The 20,838-nt window shown below is 38.2% G+C and overlaps 1 protein-coding gene across 4 annotated transcripts in view; it reads right to left on the bottom strand.

Moving 5' to 3' along the window:
- Positions 1–20,838, bottom strand: part of ATP11B (ATPase phospholipid transporting 11B (putative)) — a 174,483-nt gene that overhangs the window by 122,688 nt on the left and 30,957 nt on the right. For 3 of the 4 annotated variants that reach the window (XR_011648615.1, XM_071214650.1, XM_058295392.2), the window contains exon 2: positions 332–448. Coding sequence is in view for 3 of the 4 variants with exons in the window: in XM_071214650.1 (XP_071070751.1) it covers positions 332–448 (117 nt within the window). In the remaining variant the exon portion in view is untranslated. Of the gene's footprint in view, positions 1–331; positions 449–1,701; positions 1,744–20,838 lie in introns of those variants that run through there. The other variant, XM_058295393.2, reaches the window with a different exon arrangement.

Genomic DNA, 20,838 nt, shown 5'->3' with positions numbered 1-20,838 from the left:
CAAGAAGTTATGATGAAAATTATAACGAAAACTAAATTATAAACTTTGTGGTGATGCAGGTCAAGAGGGATTCGATGACATATATATAATCTTTAATTCAAATTAATGAGTTGTAACACTTTAGGGATGAAATACTCACTGAGAAAGGAGGTTATAAAAACAATCATGGAATCATAATATTTATAAAGTTTGTCCTAGTTATTTCCTTGAATTTTTGAAGATATAAATGTATTCTAGAATACACACAAATTTCAAAATAAAATGGTACACCTCTGTAAATTTCCTGGTACGTATCTACAGTCTTAATAATAATAAAAGTGTAAATCCTTACCTTAGATGAAATGATCCGGTTATCTATAAATTTCTGAGGTGTGTAAAGGCCATTCAGAGGAAACCTGTTGGCTACGTAAATAGTCCTTGTGTCACTTTGATGTGGTGGGTCAAAACCCTAAGACCAAAGAAAAGAAAAAGAAATATTTTTATCAACTCTAACAAATGTACCACTCTAATGCAAGGTGTTAATAATACTGGGGTATACAGGATTCTGTATTTTCTGCTTGATTATTCTGTACACCTACAATTTCTCACTTCTCTAATAAAAAAGAGAAAGGGATACTGATCCATAAAGTTAGTTGTTATTATTCTTTATTGTTGGTTTTAACTGATCACATTGCATATTATTACTGGCTTTAAGGCTTATACAGACTCAAGTCATTTAATTATTAGAAGAATTAAAAGCCATATATATTTTTTCTTTACAGGAAAACATATATTACTTACAGATATTAACTAACTAGGTCTAATAGCTCTGGTGATAATGAACAATCCATATTCTGAAATAAAAATCATATAGGAGACTTAGCGATGTATCTGAGGACAAAGCTCTTCTCCTCACTGCATCCCTTCCTTTTCATTATTGTGGATTCCTTGCCTTTCTCTTAGGATGGATTCTTACTCAGTGACATGGAGAGTATTTCATAGATATGGCCTAGTTAGCGCCTACCTTAACTGATGACAATAGTTGTTCCACACTGTGGCAGTTTGATATTATTTATGAATTCCAAAAAGTGATACAGATTCTGTTTGTAAACTGGTCTGTTTCCTCTGGGCATGATAACCTTTTGATTGTATTAGATTCAGCTGAGACATCTAATTAAATTATGTAAAGATTGGGGCTTTGATTCAACCATGTCATTAGAGTACGACTCAGCATTGAGTCCCAGATCCCTTGGTGGGCTGATTAAATGGACTCTCACACAGAAGTAGACATAGAGAACATACAGAGAGGATCCTGTGGCCCTGGGAAGAGAGATAAGCCTGATAGTTTACAGCTGATCTTGTGAAGAGAACAGAGCAGCTGAGCCCAGAAAGAAAGGAGCCCCAGAGGAAGAGAGATGAACCTCATGCCAGCCTACAGCTGCGATAGGAAGATGGTACCATGGAGCCTTAAGAGGGAACAGGAAGGCTGAATCCTCATAGGCGTTGCCCACTATCTTGCTTCAACATGTGGCAACAGAGTGTGGTAAGGAAGTAACCTTGAGTTGGATTCTTTAGGGCCTTGTACCTGTAAGCTTTCTACCCCAAATAAATACCCTTTATAAAAGCCAACAGAGTTCTGGTACTTTGCATCAGCACCCCTTTGGCTAAAACACACCCCCAGATCAACTTGGTTTCAAAGAGCGTTGTTCCCAGAGCGCTTACAATGTCTTGAGTCTTGCTCAGATTCATTCCATGCAATCATTTATTTGTGCCAGTTACTGTATCAATTGACCCCTGAGATAGCACATGAATATGCAACAATTTCTGGTCTTGAACTTCCATTCTGGTTCCAAATTTAGATGACCATCTCTCAAGGTACATTTAGTAATGATCCTCTAGTGGAAAAGGTTTCACTGGTGACAAGAACATTGGCACTTCATTCCTACAATATTGTACTCTCTTCCAGGTTGACAAATGAATCTTCAAGACTCCTTTGATAGATCTTGGGAATCTCCTCATAGGCTGAAAAAGAAACCCCAAAAGCAGGACCTTTCTTTAAGTCAAACTTCCTTAAATTTTCATTTTTTTATGGTGGTCAAGCACTAATTACTAGTACTACTAAATGTTTTATTAAAAAGTCAATTAAACTTGGTATTCAAAAACTACAACGATCCATTTTTAGATATTACTAAGTACTCTCAATTTAGAAATCCACTAAGTCAGTATTCTAGCTGCCATTCAATGCTTAGCACCCCTGTAAAATTTCCATTAAGCATAGACATACATAGTTGAAATTCCCATAATTGTCTTGTTATGTATGGCTTTCAACTGCTGTTATTCTTGGTGTTAAGTTTCTATTTTGCAGTCTTAGAAATATCTAGTGCGGGAATAAGCAGATTAAATGCATTTGTATGCTCAAAAAAAAAAAAAAAGAATATTAATTTTATTTGTTCACGCTATTTAAAAATCTTATGATTTTTTACCCTGCCTTTGCGGCTTTGGAATAGTGATGAACACATTTTGTGGGTGTGAATATGTCATTAAGGGTTTGATTTCAGGGAAGCGGACTTGGCCAAGTGGTTAGGGCATCCATCTACCACAAAAATTCAGCCTGCCCAGGAATGGCACCACACACACGGAGAGCTGACACAAGATGACGCAACAAAAAGAAGAGAAATACAGATTGCCGTGCTGCTGACAACAACAGAAGCAAAAAAAAACAAGCAGCAAATAGACAGAGAGAACAGACAACTGGGGCAAGGGGGGAGGGAAGGGAAGAGAAATAAATAAATCTTAAAAAAAAAAAACAGATTCCCGTGCCACTGACAATAACAGAAGCGGATAAAGACAAACACGCAGCAAAATAGACACAGAGAACAGACAACTGGGGTTGGGGAAGGGGGAAGGGGAGAGAAAAATAAAATAAATACATCTTTTTTAATAAAAGGGTCTATTTCAAAAGCAATCTCTTGAAGGAAAAAATATGGTGGCATGCATATTTATTGTACTCATAAATTTTCTTTTAAATACTTCATAATATACCCTGTGATAACTTCTAGGGGAAAAAAGGAAGGTCTCAAAACCAGAGTTGGAAAACATCGCTCCATCTAGATTGTCACAATCATCTTAAAACATTTATTGATCTGAAGCACTATATTAGGTCATGGTTTGTTAAATAAGACTCAAGCAAATCGAAGTATGTTCCAACTCAATAATTAAATGAATGAATGAGTCAACAAACAGTTTGAATGCTACTGCTTTAATCTATGGCTGCGTTTCTCAAATGGGATTCATAGGATGTTCACCTATAAAGTGCCTAAGAAGTTATAAGACCGATTCACAGGTAACTTAAACCTTAGACTGAAAGAGGCATAAATATATTTATTCAACATTCACTTTGTAGCCATATTAACGTATCTACTATATTCTAGATCCTGCCTCATATGCTTTCTGCCTTCCTTCTCTTTAGCATCCCTCCTTTTTTAGCTCAACTCAATAGATCTCTATATATGGAAATCTGTCTTAGCATATCTGAAATGGGTAAAATACAATTATTAACATGTTATTATGCTAACTCTAAGCAATACAGATGCAATTAAGCTTTTGGGAAAAATTAAAGGAAAAGGAAAATTAAAATTAATAAAAGAATATGTATTCAAGAAGATATCAAGACAACTGAAACTGAGAACCACTGATCTAAAACTTTATTTGTTATTATTTTGGCTAAATTCCCACCAACATTGGAATTTATTATTACGTACATCTAAAATTACAAAATAAAGAACTCCAAATAACATAAAAAGAACCTTAGAGACATTTCAGCTATGAATAGAATCAGTATTACATAATAAAAGTGTAAAATATTGCATGTACTTTCCAGAAAGCAAATACTCACTATTCCCCATTCATCTATCTGGGACGATTTGAGTCAGGGATCACATACTGAAGTATTAGAATTCCTAAAATTTCTACAATCATTTCAAGGGGATATACTGAAATGTTCCAAAATTAAATAACCAAGTTAATCTGAATTTTTAAAACTCTATACAGAATCTCTAAGATATTACAATTCAAAATAAGATGACAATTCCAAAAAGAGAATGTTTTTCCTTATTCTCAAAGATGACCTAATAGAGTTGCATTCTCAGTTGTGATTAAATCACATGATCTCACCAATTGTGTTACAAAGGCATGCAAATACATGCATGTATGAGTGTATTTTTTTCACACACAAAAGTTAAATTTAGTATTTCTAACTGTAGTATAATTATAGCTAAATGTCCCTTATGGAAATTAAACCTCCATTCATCAGCATCATCTCTGCAACAAAATAAACTAGCTGTAAACCAAATAGAAATAAAAGAATGAAACTGTCCAAAATGAATAAACTGACTTTCAGCATGACCTCAGGTCTGTGAATTCCTGAAATTGTTTGCAAATGTTCTTATGGGTATTTTCCTGGTAAGAGTGGACACAGGTTTCATCAGATTTTCCTGATGCAAAGAAACTTAAAATCACTTACCTAAATTCTTTTTTTTTTTTTTTAATTTACTTTATTTCTGCCCTGCCCCCTCCCCCCCCCCCCCCATTGTTTACACTCACTGTCTGCTCTCTGTGCCTGCTTGTCTTCTTTTTAGGAGGCACTGGGAAACAAACCTGGGACCTTCCATGTGGGAGAGAGAAGCCCAATCGCTTGAGCCACATCCACTCCCTGCTTGCTGTATCTCTCATGTTTCCTCATTGTGTCTCCTTGTTGCATCAGCTCTGTGCCAGCCTGTCTTGTCAGCTCGCTGTCTTACTCATCTTCTTTAGGAGGTACCAGGAACTGAACCAGAACCTCCCATGGTAAGTAGGTGCCCAACTGCTTGAGCCACATTGCTTACCCCTAATTTCTTTTTTTTGGAGTCTGTTTTCTATCTCCAATCATATTTAAAACTGACACAAGAGAATCTTCATATTTCAATAACATCTCTATCTCCTTTAATAGGTATCAAAACAAACATCTGTTATCATACTATTCATACTATTTCTAGCAAGTATTATTAGCAAGTCTTACATGCTGAGCCACTGAGGTAAAAATACAATCCAGACTCTAATCACTAGAGGTCAAGGTCACAGTTTAGACAACTTTGATACATATTATATTTTCTGTTGTCACTCCAGGCTACCATTCATAGCCTCAACCCTTGATGCTTGCCTGCTTCTTTCTCTTCTCATTTGCTCTAATCCTGGGCAAAGGAAGTGAGAGAGATTAATGATTTTTTAGCCCCCTGATTTGATTTTAATGCCTGGTAAAGAGGAAAGAGTATAGGCTTTGGAGGCACACAGATTCCAATATCTCTCTTTTTTCTTCCTACTGGATTTGGGAATATATGCTAAAGCCATAGGCACTCTGAAAGTAACTGGGTAAGTAATTAAGAGGGTAAAAAATCTCCTTGTAGCAGCTAGGGGAAAAACCAACCACACACAGGATTATTTTGAAAATAACTCTTCCATTTGGAACCATAAACGGATGAAATATGGAGAAAACCAGAAAATAATTTTATAGTTTTTAGTAGTTGGTTTCTGGCACACAGCAAGATTTAGAAATGAATGACACAGCATTTTACATTTTACCAAATATACCAACATTTGCAGTATCTTAAAATTCCAAAAACTTAATTTAAAAATGCAAGTAATTCAAGTCATAGTGCTAAGAAGAAAAATAGAAGTATAGTTATGAATAATGTAATTAAATATTATCTTACTTCCCCCTCCCCCCCCAGGTACTGGGGCTGGGGATTGAACCTGGGACCTCATATTTAGGAAGTCAGCACTCAACCACTGAGGCACATCAGCTCCCCTGAGTTGGTTTTTCCATTTGTTTATTTTTTTAGAAGGCATTGGGAAACAAACCTGGGACCTCCATGGGGGAAGCAGGTGCTCAACCACTTGAACCACATCCGCTCCCCTATCATACTTCCTTAACTATGAAAACATCATCTCTACAGTTCAGAGTAAATTTGTGACTTTTACCATTTGTATAGATCTATTTACTCCATAATAGAAAGAAAATGTTTTAAAACAAATACCCTAAAAAGAACAAATAACCCAAAGCTTCAGAGTCAGAATTGCATAGCATTAAGCTTTTAAAATAACTGAAGAGAATTTTTATTTAGTGCACAGACTATATATGCCAAAGTCAATTTTGCTGGCAATATACTCCATTGTACACAGGCCCACAAAAATACCAAAGCTTCTGGGGATGAATGATTTAATATATTTTTACCAAGATCTACAAAGTTAATTGCAAATTACTATGTCTTGGACATATAATTTAAATAAAATATACCAATATGGAGTTACTATAAGGGCAAGATAATTTGAAACTGTTAAGAGAACAAAGGAAGGAGCTAGAAAATAACTTAAAATGCCCACAATGTAAGCAAACACAATAATTTAATTTTTTGGTTCGGATCCCATAGCATTCATTTTAAGATTTCAAGTAGTTTGCCATCTATCAGACCAGTCTGGGCTTCCAAGAACTCTAGTTTAGGTTTTTTTTTTTTATTTGAGAAGTTGTAGATTACAGAAAAATCACATAGAAAGGGCAGAGTGCCCATTCCCTCTCACATCCTAGAGTTTTCACTATTATTAACATTTTGCATTAGTGTGTTAACTTGTTACAACTGATGACACAAAATTATAATTACACTGTTAACCACAGCCAATGGCTTACATTAAGGTTCATTCTTTGTATTGTTCAGTTCTATGTTTGTTTTTTTCCAGTAACTTGTTCAACCTAAAATTTCTCGTTTTATCCACTTTCAAATATACAATTTAGTGGTATTAATTACATTTACAAAGCTGTGCCTCTGTTGCCGTTATCCACTGTAAAAACTTTTCTACCACCCCAAAGAGAGACCCTGCACCCATAATGCAGTTTAAAAAATTTTTTAAAGATATTTAGATTACATAAATCTCACATAAATGTTACATAAAATCTAGTTTAATTCTTATGTTGGGATTGGTTCTCCAGCTACAGGGGTAAGCTGGAGCTTGCTCTCAAGTTATAGGATATAAAATCTAGAGTGATTTTAGATAATGTATTCATGATGAGACTAAAATTAAAACCTAAGTTGATAGCTGGACTCATATATATAGCAACAGAACCAAAATAAGCCACACCAGATAAAGGCAAAAAGGCTCCAAATGTAGTACAAGGAGGCAAAATCATTAGATTTCCTAAGCCACTGGACCATAACCACAGGGGTTTTATTTTTTTACAAAGATGACTATGAAGTGTTATAATGTAAAATAGACCAGTTTTCTCAATTTCACCAGAGGACAAAAACAAATTAAATTCTGGTTAAATATGAAGCATGGAATGGATTACTATTTAAAGTAGTGCTTTTTAAAAAAATCACTGGTTATGTTCAAATAAAAATCATCTATGAGGAATTCTATAGAAAGAATCTGTATATTCAAAGAGAAGATGTGTTATATGACTTTGTTTCCCAGCAATTTCAAACAAATCCAGTATGTATTTAAACCATATAAAAATAAAATGCACTACAAATGGAATTTAATAGTTTTGCTAATAAACTAAGAATTAGTTTACATATAATTCCCCAATTAGGAGTAAAGTTTTGAGTAAATAATTGAGTAAATAATAACAGCTAATTTTTACTAAGTAGTACCATATGCCAGGTACTGTACTATTTCATACATATATTTAGTAAAGGGAAGAATACTATAGTTGGTTGAATTATATTTCCTGGTTCATTTTCTTAATAAAGATTTATTAAGTGCTTATTTATATACTGGGCACTGAGATATTTTTATTAAGTATTTAGTGAGAGTTAACTAGAAAATGCCTTTTCTCTCAATCCTTGTAAAACAAAAAGTTTCTATAATGTCATTTGTGATAGTTTGAGTCTTTGCGGACCCCAGAAAGACATGTTCTTAAAGTGAACCCATTCCTGTGCCTGTAAAACCATTGCAAATATGGCCTTTTGGTTAGATTCAGTTACGGGATCTTTTGATTAGATCACTTGACTTAAGAGCCTTTGATTAGATTGCAGGACCCAGGGTGGATCTTAATTCTCTTACTGGAGATTTTTATAAACGGAGAACTAAAAAACCATAGACATACCAGTGATTGTACACTTCGGATGGATGTATTCTTTATTAATATGTATCAATAAAATTGATTTTTTTTTTAAAGCTAGACACACATAACTTTGCTGAAATTAGCCTTTTAACAAGGAGTTACCTAAAGTCTGTTCTATGTGACATTAATATAACTACTTCAATCTTTTCCTTAATAGCTGCCAATATATCTTTTCCCATTACGTGACTCCCAATCTACCTGTATCTTTAGATATGATCTCTCAAAAAGATGGATTTTTTAAAAAATCTATTTTGAAAATTCTGTCTTTCAAGTAAAGAATTTGGAACATGTGGCAGATTGAATTGTGTCCCCCACAGAGATGTTCCTGGTCCTGTGGGTGTGAATTCCTTTGTAAATAGGATCTTCCCTTCTATTTAGATGAAGCCAAATTGAAGCAGGTGGGACTTAATTCAATGAGACTGGTGTCCTCATAAGCAAAGGAAATTGGAACAGGGGAGTAGAAGTCACAGGAGTAGAGAAAGAGAGCACTCCACGTGATGGAGGCAGACTGGTTGCAAGTAAGTCACCACCAGACACTACAGAATTCAGAGAAGACATGGCCTATTGATACCCTGATTTTGGACTTCTGGCCTTCAAGCTGAGGGCCAATTAGTTACTGTATTTTGTGTTTTTTATTTTTTTATTTTTATATAACCACACAGAAAAAAAGCTGCAGAGACAGAGAAATCCAGAGAGGCTGAGAGAGAGGTTCTGGAGGCCAGAGGCTGGAATCAGCAAAGCACAGAAACAAGGAAAGGGGCCTCTGAAAGGCTGAAAGAGAGGGGCCCAGAGGAGAAGGGAAAGACAAGCCACATACCTGATAACCTACAGCTGAGCTTGGGTAGAAAGTAAGCCTGGAGAGAAGCCAGAGACCTGCAGAGCCGCCATTATGCCCTGCCATGTGCTTGATCACCCACAGCAACTTTGTGAGACAGCATTTTTTAAAAAATTTAATTTATTTCTCCCCACCCCCTCATTGTTTGCATTTGTTTGTTTGTTGTGTGCTTTTCTTTTTTTAGGACGCACTGGGATCTGAACCTGAGACCTCCCAGGTAGGAGGGAGGCACCTAATCACTGGAGCTATCTCTGCTCCCTGCTTTGTTGGGTCTCTCATTATGTTTTTCCTCCATTTGTCTCTTGATGCATCATATTGTTGTGTCAGCTCACCGCACCAGCCCATTGCATCATCTCACTGTTTTGCTCATCTTCTTTAGGAGGCACCAGGAACCAAACCCGGAGCTCCCATGTGGCACGCGGGAGCTCAATCGCTTGAGTGACAGCCACTTCCCAGAATCTCTTGATGATGCTTTGATTTGGACACTCTCATAGCCTCAGAACTGTAAGCTTTTAACCTAATAAATTCCCTTTATAAAACCCAACCCATTTCTAATATATTGTTTCCAGAGGCTTTTAGCAAACTAAAACATCATTTATTCAATTTCTCATCCTAGAAGGTTTAGGATCCAGCAATGCTTTGAGGTCTTCATTTGAAACACCCTTTGTTAAATAAGCTCAGATGTAGACAAGGCAGGAGACTGGGCCTAATATGTTCAGTATGTGTACTGAATAATTATTACTTGACTATTTAAGGGAAACTGGAGAAAAGAAATTAACATTTACTGAGATCCCATTAATTGGCACTTAATGCCATTTCCTTTATTCTCTAAAAAATCCTATTATTTTATTAGCACTCTCATTTAGAGATGGGGAAACTAAGGGTCAGGAAAAGTTAAATAATACCATGTACAGAATTAAAACCTAGGTCTTTTTCATGCCAAAGCTTCTGTTTGAACCTCCTTCACCAGAGCTTCTCAAACCAACTAGCCAACAAAAAAAGAATATTTTTTGTAGTCTTGTATTCTATTTTTACAATTTGTAGAAATTTTGCATTTTCTAAATATCATTATATTTGTTTAAATATCCCAATTTTAAAGTTAAACTATTTAAATGTTATCAACAAAGAGGAGACATGCCAGAAGATGTACTACTTTACTAAAAGGCTTCCTATACTCCCTAAAATACTGCCATACATTCCTGAAGATAATCTAAGTCCCAGCTGGATAGGCAAGGTTATTCTATCATGCCTCCCCACTATATACACCCTGAAATACACTTTTAAAAAATGTACCCCTAATGAAACTCAGAGAAGAGAAATAACAAAATGTAAACAGAAAACCTAATAAAGTTTTATTATCTTTACATAATAACTGAAAGGATATTTTCCCAAAGATAACAACCAGGATTTTCCCTAGGGCATTTGTTGCCAACTAATTGGCTAGTATGATTAAAATAAAAGCTGCAGCAAGCAAAATGTATTAGCATATTATTAAATATCCAGTATTGTTTAATAATATGTGAAAAGACAATGCACTGAAAATACAACAAACCTTAGCCATCTCCACAAATCACCATAGAACAGTCACTGTGTTCTCAGAAAATGAAATGTTCTTAAGAAAAGAAAAAGATAAGTGGCTGGAAAATTTAACTTTGAGAAAGTCTGTGACTGTGAAGATCATGTAAAGTCCCCCAGCATATATAATAGTAAAAGTATTATTTCTGGATTTTCCACCCCAAGGCTACCTCTTCTTCAGTAGTGTGCATCTGGGAGCCAGAAACCTGGGAGTTGTGTGAAACGATGGCATCCTAGATAGAGCCCAAAACTCAATAATCAAATCCTATTGTGATTCTAACTCAACAATTCTCAAATCTGGCCATAGTATTCCCTATTTTGATTGGCTATTTCAACATATATCTCCAGCATAAGCCTGATTGCATCCTTCATGTTCAGGAATTTCCCTCTCAGTGGAGCATTACCTGATGTCCCTCCATCTCCAGAAGGAAAGGAATGCATTTGTTCTTTCTTCTCCTATGAAACTTTTTATACACTCCCATTATAGATTTTATTATGCTGAGTTACAATTGTTTGTCTGAATATCTGTCTCCCCATACAGTCTGTGAGATTCTTATCAGCAGCATGTACATGGATACTTGCCATAGAGCAGTTATTTAATGAATATTTATTGGACAGATTAAATTCTCAGTTTTCAAGTGCTGAGGTTTGGTTTAAAAATGTCTTTAACAACAATTTTTCTATCAAACTGAATTTAAATTCAACGATATTTAAATGTAAAAGGAAAATCAAAGTGATTCTGTAGAGTGAAATCTACAATGAAAGAGGGACCAGTAGGAAACTTATTTTTTCCTGGAGTTCCTCGCTTTGTCTTGTTCCTCTCAAAACCATTTGGATGGCTTTAGAGTTGGCAAGGGTTCATATCTGATGTCAAAGAAATCAACATTACCTATTTGGGTTTTACCATGGATTTTCTGAATTGGCAAGTCCCCTGTGGTCATAATCCGATCATGTATATCCCTTGCTTGCTGGACTAATGGTTTCCATGTGCAGAAGCGCAAAGATATTTATAATAAAAGTAAACGTCTAGGGAAGCAGCTGTGGCTCAATCAGTTGGGCTCCCATCTACCATATGGGAGGCTCTGGGTTCGTGTCCCGGGGCCTCCTTGTGAAGGCAGGCTCACCCACAAGCATCACGGAGTGCTGCCCGGACCGCAAACGCTGTGGAGTGATGCCGGCTTGCAAGCACCATGGAGAGCCAATTCAGCAAGGTGACACAACAAAAAGGGAGACAAGTAAAAACAGAAGAGCATGCAGCGAATAGACACAGAGAGCAGACAACAAGCAAGCCGCGAGGGGGGGGGGATAAAATAAAATAGAGACACACAGAAGAACACACAACAAATGGACACTGAGAGCAGACAGCAAGCAAGCCACAAAGGGGGGGGGGCAGGTAGGGAAGTTAAAAAAAAAAAAAAAAAAAAAAAAGTAATGTCTGAGGTTGTTTTAGTTTAGATCAAATATAAAGATCCTAGATCTCAGTAAGGGATAGTTTATTCTATAATCAAAAATCCTAAATGTGATTTTTCTGGTTTGCCTATCTTGTTGAACATTGGCTGTATGGGAACAAGTATTAACTCATAAATCTTACAGCTGCTGCATCCAGATAGGAGACAGATAGGTAAAAAAAATGTTTCTACCCAAGTTTCCCAAACACTTCTGAGCCTCTTCCCTCTCTCTACAATCATAAACCAAAGGCAATAAGAATGACTTCCTTAGCTCTTCTTAGCTTATCAGAAGCATTTGGTCACAACTCTGCAGACAAGCTCAAGAAGTACAGTGAATCAAAAAATATATACCTTTCACACAGTATTTCAAAGTCTAATATTTAAAAAAAATAGGGAAGCAGACTTGGCCCAATGGATAGGGCTTCCGCCTACCACATGGGAGTTTCCACAGTTCAAACCCTGGGCTTCCATGACCCGTGTGGAGGTGGCCCATGCGCAGTGCTGATGCGCCCAAGGAGTGCCATGCCACACAGCAGTGTCTCCCGCGTAGGGGAGCCCCACACGTAAGGAGTGCGCCCTGTAAAGAGAGTTGCCCAGTACAAAAGAAAGTGCAGTCTGCCCAAGAATGGCACCGCACACATGGAGAGATGACGCAACAAAAAGAAACACAGATTCTGGGTGTCACTGATAAGTATAGAAGTGGTCACAAAAGAACACACAGCAAATGGACAGAGAGAGCAGACAACAGGGGGGTTGGGGGGGAAGGGGAGAGAAATAAATAAAATAAATAAATCTTTAAGAAAAATAAAATAAAATAAAAATAAAAAAATATATCAACTGCAAAGGCACCAAGGATTCCTGAACCAAGAAACAGCTAACAAATGCATATAAACATAATACATAGATACATACATAAATAAAACACAACAAAAACAAACCCAAAATCTTTTACTTCCTACTAGTCCCACTTTGCACAATCTAGATATCCTACCTTTCTTCTTTCCTTAATTACTGATAAACATTTTCAATATGTTCAATAATATGGATTTTCCAAAATCCATAATATTATTGCGCTGATATAGAATGAAAGTGTATTCCGCTTCTGTTTACAGATAGGTACAATATAACACCAAGCACTATGAGAAATCAACCAAAATAAATTCTATTCCTGAAACAATGTTTCTGAATGGCCACATAATTTGCTCTACAGACATTTTTACCTACCTATTAATTTTCTGATTGATTCCTTAAGCATGTTTCCCTAAATCACACAGTAGTTCACTAAGAGACAATATGCCTCAGTCAAATTTTCTTTTGAGGAATAAGCCAAAGATAGGACAGCAGACTTCTAGGGGGCATTTCAGAAATAAGGCTGGTATTGATTTTCACAATGCCTGGCTTCTGACATTTGCTGGGGGGTGGCAGGATCAGAGGATGTCATACATGCTAGATAAACTGTATTGCATTGCAGAGTCCTGCCAACAAAGAACTGTCCTGTGACCCACACAACTTTCAAATGTCCAGCCTGATACCCCCGTTGGTAAAAAAATCTCTGGAACAATCTGAATCCCCCATTTAAACATAAATGCAGAGTATTTTGTATGGATTTATGAATTTTCCAGGAATGCAACTACCATGTAAATTGAAATACATGTTTTTTAGGTCGAGTTGGCTTATAGTATTATTCAAGTCTTATATTTCTTTATTGATCTTCTGACTAGGTGTTCTATTCATTACTAATAAGCATATTGAAGTCTCCTGTAAATGTGTATCTCTCTCTTCAGTTTTATGTGTTTGCTTCCTTTATTTTGATAAGGCGCCTGTATGTGATCAGGCGCATCTATCTTTGTAACTGTTAAATCTTCTTGGTGGACTGACCATTTTATGACTACAAAGTGTCCTTTTTTGTCTTGTGACAGTTTTTGACTTTAAGTCTATTTTATCCGTACAGCCACCCCAGCTCTCTTTTGGTTACTCTTTGCATGGCATAGTTTTTCCATCCTTTCATTTCAACTTCTTTGCGTCTTTGGGCCTAAGGTGAGTCTTTTGTAAACAACAAATTGGATTTTTTAAAAAATCCATTCTGTCAGCCTGTGTCTTTTGATTGGAGATTTTAATCCATTTACATTCAGTGTATTTCCTGATAAGGCAAGACTTCCTTCAGTCATTTTGTCCTTTATTTCTTGTATGTGTTATATATATTTACCCTAGCTTCCTTTATTGTCACCTTCCTGTATGTATACTTGACCTTTTGTAATGTAAAAGACTGTATCCTTTTCTCATTTCCATTTCTGTATGTACTTTAAGTACTTTTTTGTGGTTACCATATTTTTTTTTATTTTTTAAGTTACTGAGGTCAGGGATTGAACCCAGCACCTCATGTGTGGGAAGCTGATGCTCAACCACTGAGCCACATCAACTCCCCTAAGTTAGGTTTTTTATTTGTTTGCTTGTTGTTGTTTTTAGGAGGCACTGGGGACTGAACTTGGGACCTCCCATGTGGGAAGCAGGCACTCAGCCACTTTTGCTCCCTACTACTGAGATTTGTACTTACTCATGCAGTTACCTTTATCAGAGATCTTTATTTCTACATACTTCTCCGAGCTACTATCTGCTGTTCTTTGTTTTCAACCTGAAGAACTCCCTTTAGCATTTCTTATAGGGCAGGTTTCCAGGTGATAACTTCTCTCAGTTTTTGTTTATCCATGAATGTCTTAAACCCTCTCTCATTTTTGAAGGACACTTTTGCTGGATATAGAATTCCTAGCTGGCAGTTTTTCTATTGCAGTGCTTTAAAATGCCATAATACTGTCTTCTTGTCTCTATGGTTTCTCATGAGAAATTAGCACTTAATCTTATTCAGGACCTCTTGTACACAACTTGCTTCTCTCTTGATGCACTCAACATTTTTATTATATGTCCTAGAATAGGTCTATTTGTGTTTATCTGGAGTTCACTGAGCAATATGGATGTGTATATTTCTGTCTTTCATCAATTTTGGGTAGTTTTGGCCGTAATTCTTCAAATATTCAGTCTGCCCCCTTTTCCTTCTCCTCTCCTTCTGGCACTCCCATAATGCACATATTGTTATGCTTCATGTTGTCGCATGGCTTCCAAAGGCTCTGTTTACCTTTTTTCATTCTTTTCTCTATCTTCTCTTCAGAGTGTATGATTTTGTTTGTCCTGTCTTCTAGTTCACTGGTTCTTTCTTCTGTTCAATAATAATTCTATTATATTTTTAATCTCCAGTATTGTGTTTTTTACTTCCAAAGTTCTGTTTGGTTTCTTTTTAAGATTTCTAATTCCTCATTTTGCTCATGCATCTTTTTTAAGATTTATTTGTCATCGCCCCCCCCCCCACCTCTCCACTCTCCCACCCCTTGTTGTTTGTGCTCTCTGCTCTCTGTTCATCTTTTTGGTTTTTAGGAGGCACCAGGAACCAAACCTGGGACCTCTCACATGGGAGGGAGGCACCCATTCACTTAAGCCACCTCCATGAATCTTCTTGATTTCCACTGGTATATGTCCATGTTCTCCTTTAGCTCACTGAACATATTTAGGAGATTTGACAGAACATCTTTGATCAGTTGTTCCAATGTCTGTGCTTCCTCCGCTGCTCTGTTTCCCTCAATGAGTCATCTCATTGTTTCTTTGCATGTGGTCTTCTGGGCATTTGATTATTTTGATGTTAACTCTGGAAGTCAGGTTCTCCCTTTTACCTAAGGTTGTAGTGTAGACTGGCTTTTTAAAAAGATTTCTCTCCCCTTCCCCGCTGCCCCATCTGCTCTCTGTGTCCATTCGCTGTGTGTTCTTCTGGGTCCGTTTGCATTATTCGGTGGCACTGGGAAATGGCATCTCTTTTTTGTTGTGTCATCTTGCTGCGTCAGCTCTGTGCATGCGGCACCACTCCTGGGCAGGCTGTGCTTTTTTCATGCAGGGTGGCTCTCTTTGCAGGGCACACTCCTTGCGTGTGGGGCTCCCCTACGTGGCAGGACACTCCTTGTGTGCTGCAGCACTGCGCATGGGCCAGTTCACCACACGGGTCAGAAGGCCCTGGGGATCGAACCCTGGACCCTCCATATGGTAGACGGACACTCTATCAGTTGAGCCACACCCGCTTCCCTAGCTGTGTGTTAAGGTACACAATGCTCAGCTCAGTTTATACTGAACCTTTAAAACAGGCCATGCTTAATACTGCAGCTTTTCTCTTGCTTCTCTGAGTCTTGCCATGGGTGTGTGCAGTAACTTTTGAGATTTTCCTAATATGTGTAACAGGTTACTCCTCCAGGAGAAAAACTTTCCCCAATTTCTCCTCCATGAATCCTGAGCCATTCTCTTTGTTTTTATATAGTTTTTACTACCCAGCAGCAGTGGTCAGCACTGCTCAACTCATGTGCTCTATTCTACTTTTTTGCTCCAGCTTTCAGACCCAGGTCTGTGCTGCCATTCTACAGTTCTGCTTTCTCTATTGTGCACAGCTTTTCTCCTTCCAGTAACACTGAGGATCCAGACCTGCACCCTGAGTCTGTACTCCACAGAGTAGGGTCAGTGTACAAAGACAATCAATATTTTAGTTTAGGTGCACAAGCTATTAGCTCTAAGGACCCAGCTGAAATGCACGCAGTTTGCCAAAGTGCTACCATGGATCAATCCAGCTTCAGGGAAATTGCTCTGAATGAATATACATGGACCAATAAAGCACTACCTTGGGTATACAGGGCCTCAATTTTCCATGTTTGAATTCATGTGGACTGCCAAACCACCACTATATTGGACTGGTAGTCAGAGACTATGCTAGAATGTGCCTGGGTCAGGAAGCTGCCACCGTAATTCACAAACTGCCAGGCAGATCCAAGCATGGGGGAGAGGGGTAGAAACTGATTTAATATGTCCCACTGCTCTTCTACCATTTTAGGGGTGTGTGTGTGTGTACTTGATTCAGCATTCACTGAGTCATTCTCCAGTCTCTATTGTCTTCTGCAATTCCAAGAGTGCTGAATCTACACTTTTACCAAGCTGTCTCTGAGGAATATTCACAAGAATGTCTTACACTGTCATCTTCATGATGACACTCCAACCAGTAAATGCTTTTTCAATTGGGAAACTGACAAAGCAGAAATATTAAGAAAAAAACATGGCAGGGAAAACAAAGATTTAAAAGACAGTCCTTTCCAAATGTCTGAAAACCTGTCAAAGCACAGAGGAGCCTAAGAACACATGATGACTAAATGCAATGTAGTATTATACTGAGTGGGATTCTGAAGCAGAAAATGGAAATTATGGAAAAAAACTAATAATTCAAATAGAACATGGAGTTCAATTAGTAATAATGTATCAATATAGGTCTTTTAGTTGCAGCAAATGTTGACGAGTAATGTAAGACGTTAACAATAGAAGAAACTGGGTGGCGTGAAGGGTTATATAGGAATTCTTCATCACCTCTGCAATTTCTCTGTAAATGTACTATTTGAAAATAAAAAGGTTTAAAAAAAATTTTAAATACAGTTCTTTTAAAAAAGGGGCATATATAAATTTACACAAATAATGTTACAACTACCTAATGTTTTTTATTTTGCTACAGATCACTGGAAGGTTTATCTCAATCTACCATTGAACCATTATCATTAGGGAATCTGTGGTCTAGAAGACTGTTATCCATAAAGATTTGTTAAAAGCATATCTGATTATTTAAGAGTTCTGGCTTTCACTTTCTCATAATAAACTTTCCAAAACTTTGTCATCACATTCAAAATCAATTTAAATTTTACACTTTGTAACGTTTACAAGAGGAGATATATACAATAAGGCACAAGGCCTAACTTTTTTTTTTTTGATTGCTTACATGTTTATTTATTTTTTATTTTTTTTAAATTTTTTTATTTTTTATTGACTTTGTAATAATATTACATTAAAAATATATATGTGAGGTCCCATTCAACCCCATCCCCCCACCCCCCCTCTCCCCCCCCCCAACAACACTCGTTCCCATCATCATGACACATCCATTGGATTTGGTAAGTACATCTTTGGGCACCTCTGCACCTCATATACATTGGTTCACATCATAGCCCATACTCTCCTCCATTCCATCCAGTGGGCCCTGTGAGGATTTACAATGTCCGGTGATTCCCTCTGAAGTACCATCCAGGGCAGCTCCATGTCCCAAAGACGCCTCCACCTCTCATCTCTTCCTGCCTTTCCCCATACCCTTCGTCCACTATGTCCACTTTTCCCATTCCAATGCCACCTCTTCTATGTGGACATTGGATTGGTTGTGTCCATTGCACCTCTATGTCAAGAGGAGGGTCAGATTCCACCTGGATGCTGGATGCAATCCTCCCATTTTCAGTTGTAATCACTCTAGGCTCCATGGTGTGGTGGTTGTCCTTCTTCAACTCCATCTTAGCTGAGTGTGGTAAGTCCAATAAATCAGATTGTAGGTGCTGGAGTCTGTTGAGGCTCAGGATCTGGCTATCACATTGTCAGTCCAGAGATTCAAATCCCCTAAATATATCTTAAACCCCAACATTAACTGCACCTCCAGCACATTGGCATGAAAGTCTTATGAAGGGAGATCCCATCTGAGTCCAGATTCATCACACATAAACACCATTTCCAAAGAGGGGCCATCTGCCCTGGTAGTTAACCCCATCGGCCATGACCATAACTCCCGTGGGTCTCTTTAGCCCTCAAAGGAACCAATATCTGGGGGTTGTATCTGCTTTATCTGTCTCTCTGACTCTGCTCAGTTGTGCATGAGGGCAAACCTTCTGCCAGCCTCCAGACTCTTTTTTAGAAACTCGTAGCCATATAAACTCATTTCTCCTTTCCATTTCCCCCTTACTTTAGGTCAAACAGCATTTTAAAGTCATGGTATTTTATGTAGACATGGATATTCTGCTGATCCGCATTGAACCTTCCGTATAAGGTCATTTTCCAGTTGCATCATCAGTTGGTAGTTGATAGTGGTCCCTCGTTGCCAGGGAGGCTCATCCCCGGGTGTCATGTCCCACGCTGGGGGGAAGGCATTGCATTTACATGCTGAGTTTGGCTTCGAGACTAGGCCTAACTTTTTATACATAAAATATTGGAACAATTGAGAATGGCCAGGACTGAGTAATTAGAGCAACACCTGATCTCTCTTCTTTTTTGCCACAAATCTGTTACCTTCAACTCTAGAGTATTACTGCTGCCCAGAAATTCCTTTTTCTAACCTATTCTCTAGTCTCACCTCACTCTTAGGCAGACTTAAGATGACAGGATTGGGAAAGATGAGATCACAAGGAAAACAGATTCCATTTCCTTCTTCCCCCTACTACTAATTCTTTTCCACACAACTAACCTCCCTGTAAGACCTCTCTGGTCTTCCTGACTTTGACATTAATAAGTTGCTGACTTTGGGAAAGTTATATTTTGAACTCCATTCTTATTGAAAAAAAACAAAGATTATGGAGAAAGTCTTTTAGCTTTCTCCCTTTAATTCAGAAGTCTTATCTAGGCTTAAAATGAGATAAACATTTCTATAATACAGGCTGAGTGGTTTGGGACTCTGGGTCTGAAAACAGGCACTCTAAGGTTCAATTCTTGTGGGAAAATGAATACTAACATAACCTTCTTTGTGCCAGGTCTAGAGTCAGGTTCAATGAGTAATACTGATATTGGGTTTAAGTTTACCCATCTTTGAAAGGAGGCTGAAAAAAGGTGTACATCTTTAAAATAAATACATTTAGAACAAACAGCAAAGAGTTTCAGGGAGACGGAGGATTAGAGAGGTGGAGAGATCACTTCTCTCACAGAAAAAATAGAGGACTGGTGGAGACTGACTGGAGGGCTGCTCTGGGGCTCAGGACATCGGGTGAAGGCAAGACACCACCCAAAACAGAGAGGGGCAAAGGAAAGGAGTCTCAGCTGGCTGAAAAATCCTATGAGTAGAGCTGCAAAGGCAGCAGTGGATACCTTTCCCCCCACCTACACAACAAATAGCAGTCTGTGGACTACAGTGGCTGTGGACTGAGGGGATTGCAGAAGTCCTCTTCCCTGAGGAAAATGGAGAGGTAGGGACACAGCAAATCCAGATGCAGGTCTCTTGCACTGGAGAGGTCACACACCTCCAGGCGACGTGCGGTTGCAAAATTGTTTACCCTGAGAGCCAGCACAGAGCTAAATATAATCTGCCTTCTCAAACACCCCCACTAACAACTCTAGTTTGTTGCTAAAGAGGCAAACAGAGGGATGATGTGACCAGCCAAGGGTGGAAAACAGCCTCTGAGAAAGTCTGTAGGGCTTAGCCAGCCCTGAGAACACTGCTTCTGTACCTACCACCCACCTGAGGAGTTACGCTGAATGCATTCCCTGCTAGCAACCTGAGGTCTGACTGAACAGTCTGCCCAACATTGCCATCTGCAGGTAAGACCAGAAAAGTACAGGAAAAAAGGAATAAATAAATGAGAGGCAAGCAGGTGCCTATAACTTTAGAGCTAGAGGACAGGCAGAAAGGGCAAAGAAAATCTAGGGTTTAGGATACCAGGGGAACACTGGACACCACCCAGAAGGGAGAAGAGCAAAGGAAAATAATTGTGACAGCAAAACTATGAGTTAAAAACCACAGCTGCAACTGCCAGCATCTTCCCTGAAGAATTTTGAATACTCAGACCTTGGGGTTGGTGGCTAAAGACAAAGGGGACCCCAGGGATCCAGATCCTGAGGAAAGGGGAGAGAGAGTCACAGCCTAAGACGGACTCAGCTATTGACCCATAGATATGGTCTGCTGTGTCCCGTGAGCCCGTCCAGGCTGGGGGTGGGGGTGGGGGGGTACCACTGTTTACCATGGGAGCCAGTAAGGGACTAAA

This window comes from Dasypus novemcinctus, chromosome 4, assembly GCF_030445035.2.
Source record: "Dasypus novemcinctus isolate mDasNov1 chromosome 4, mDasNov1.1.hap2, whole genome shotgun sequence".
Taxonomy (NCBI): Eukaryota; Metazoa; Chordata; class Mammalia; order Cingulata; family Dasypodidae; genus Dasypus; species Dasypus novemcinctus.
This window is presented reverse-complemented; position numbering and strand designations above follow the sequence as displayed.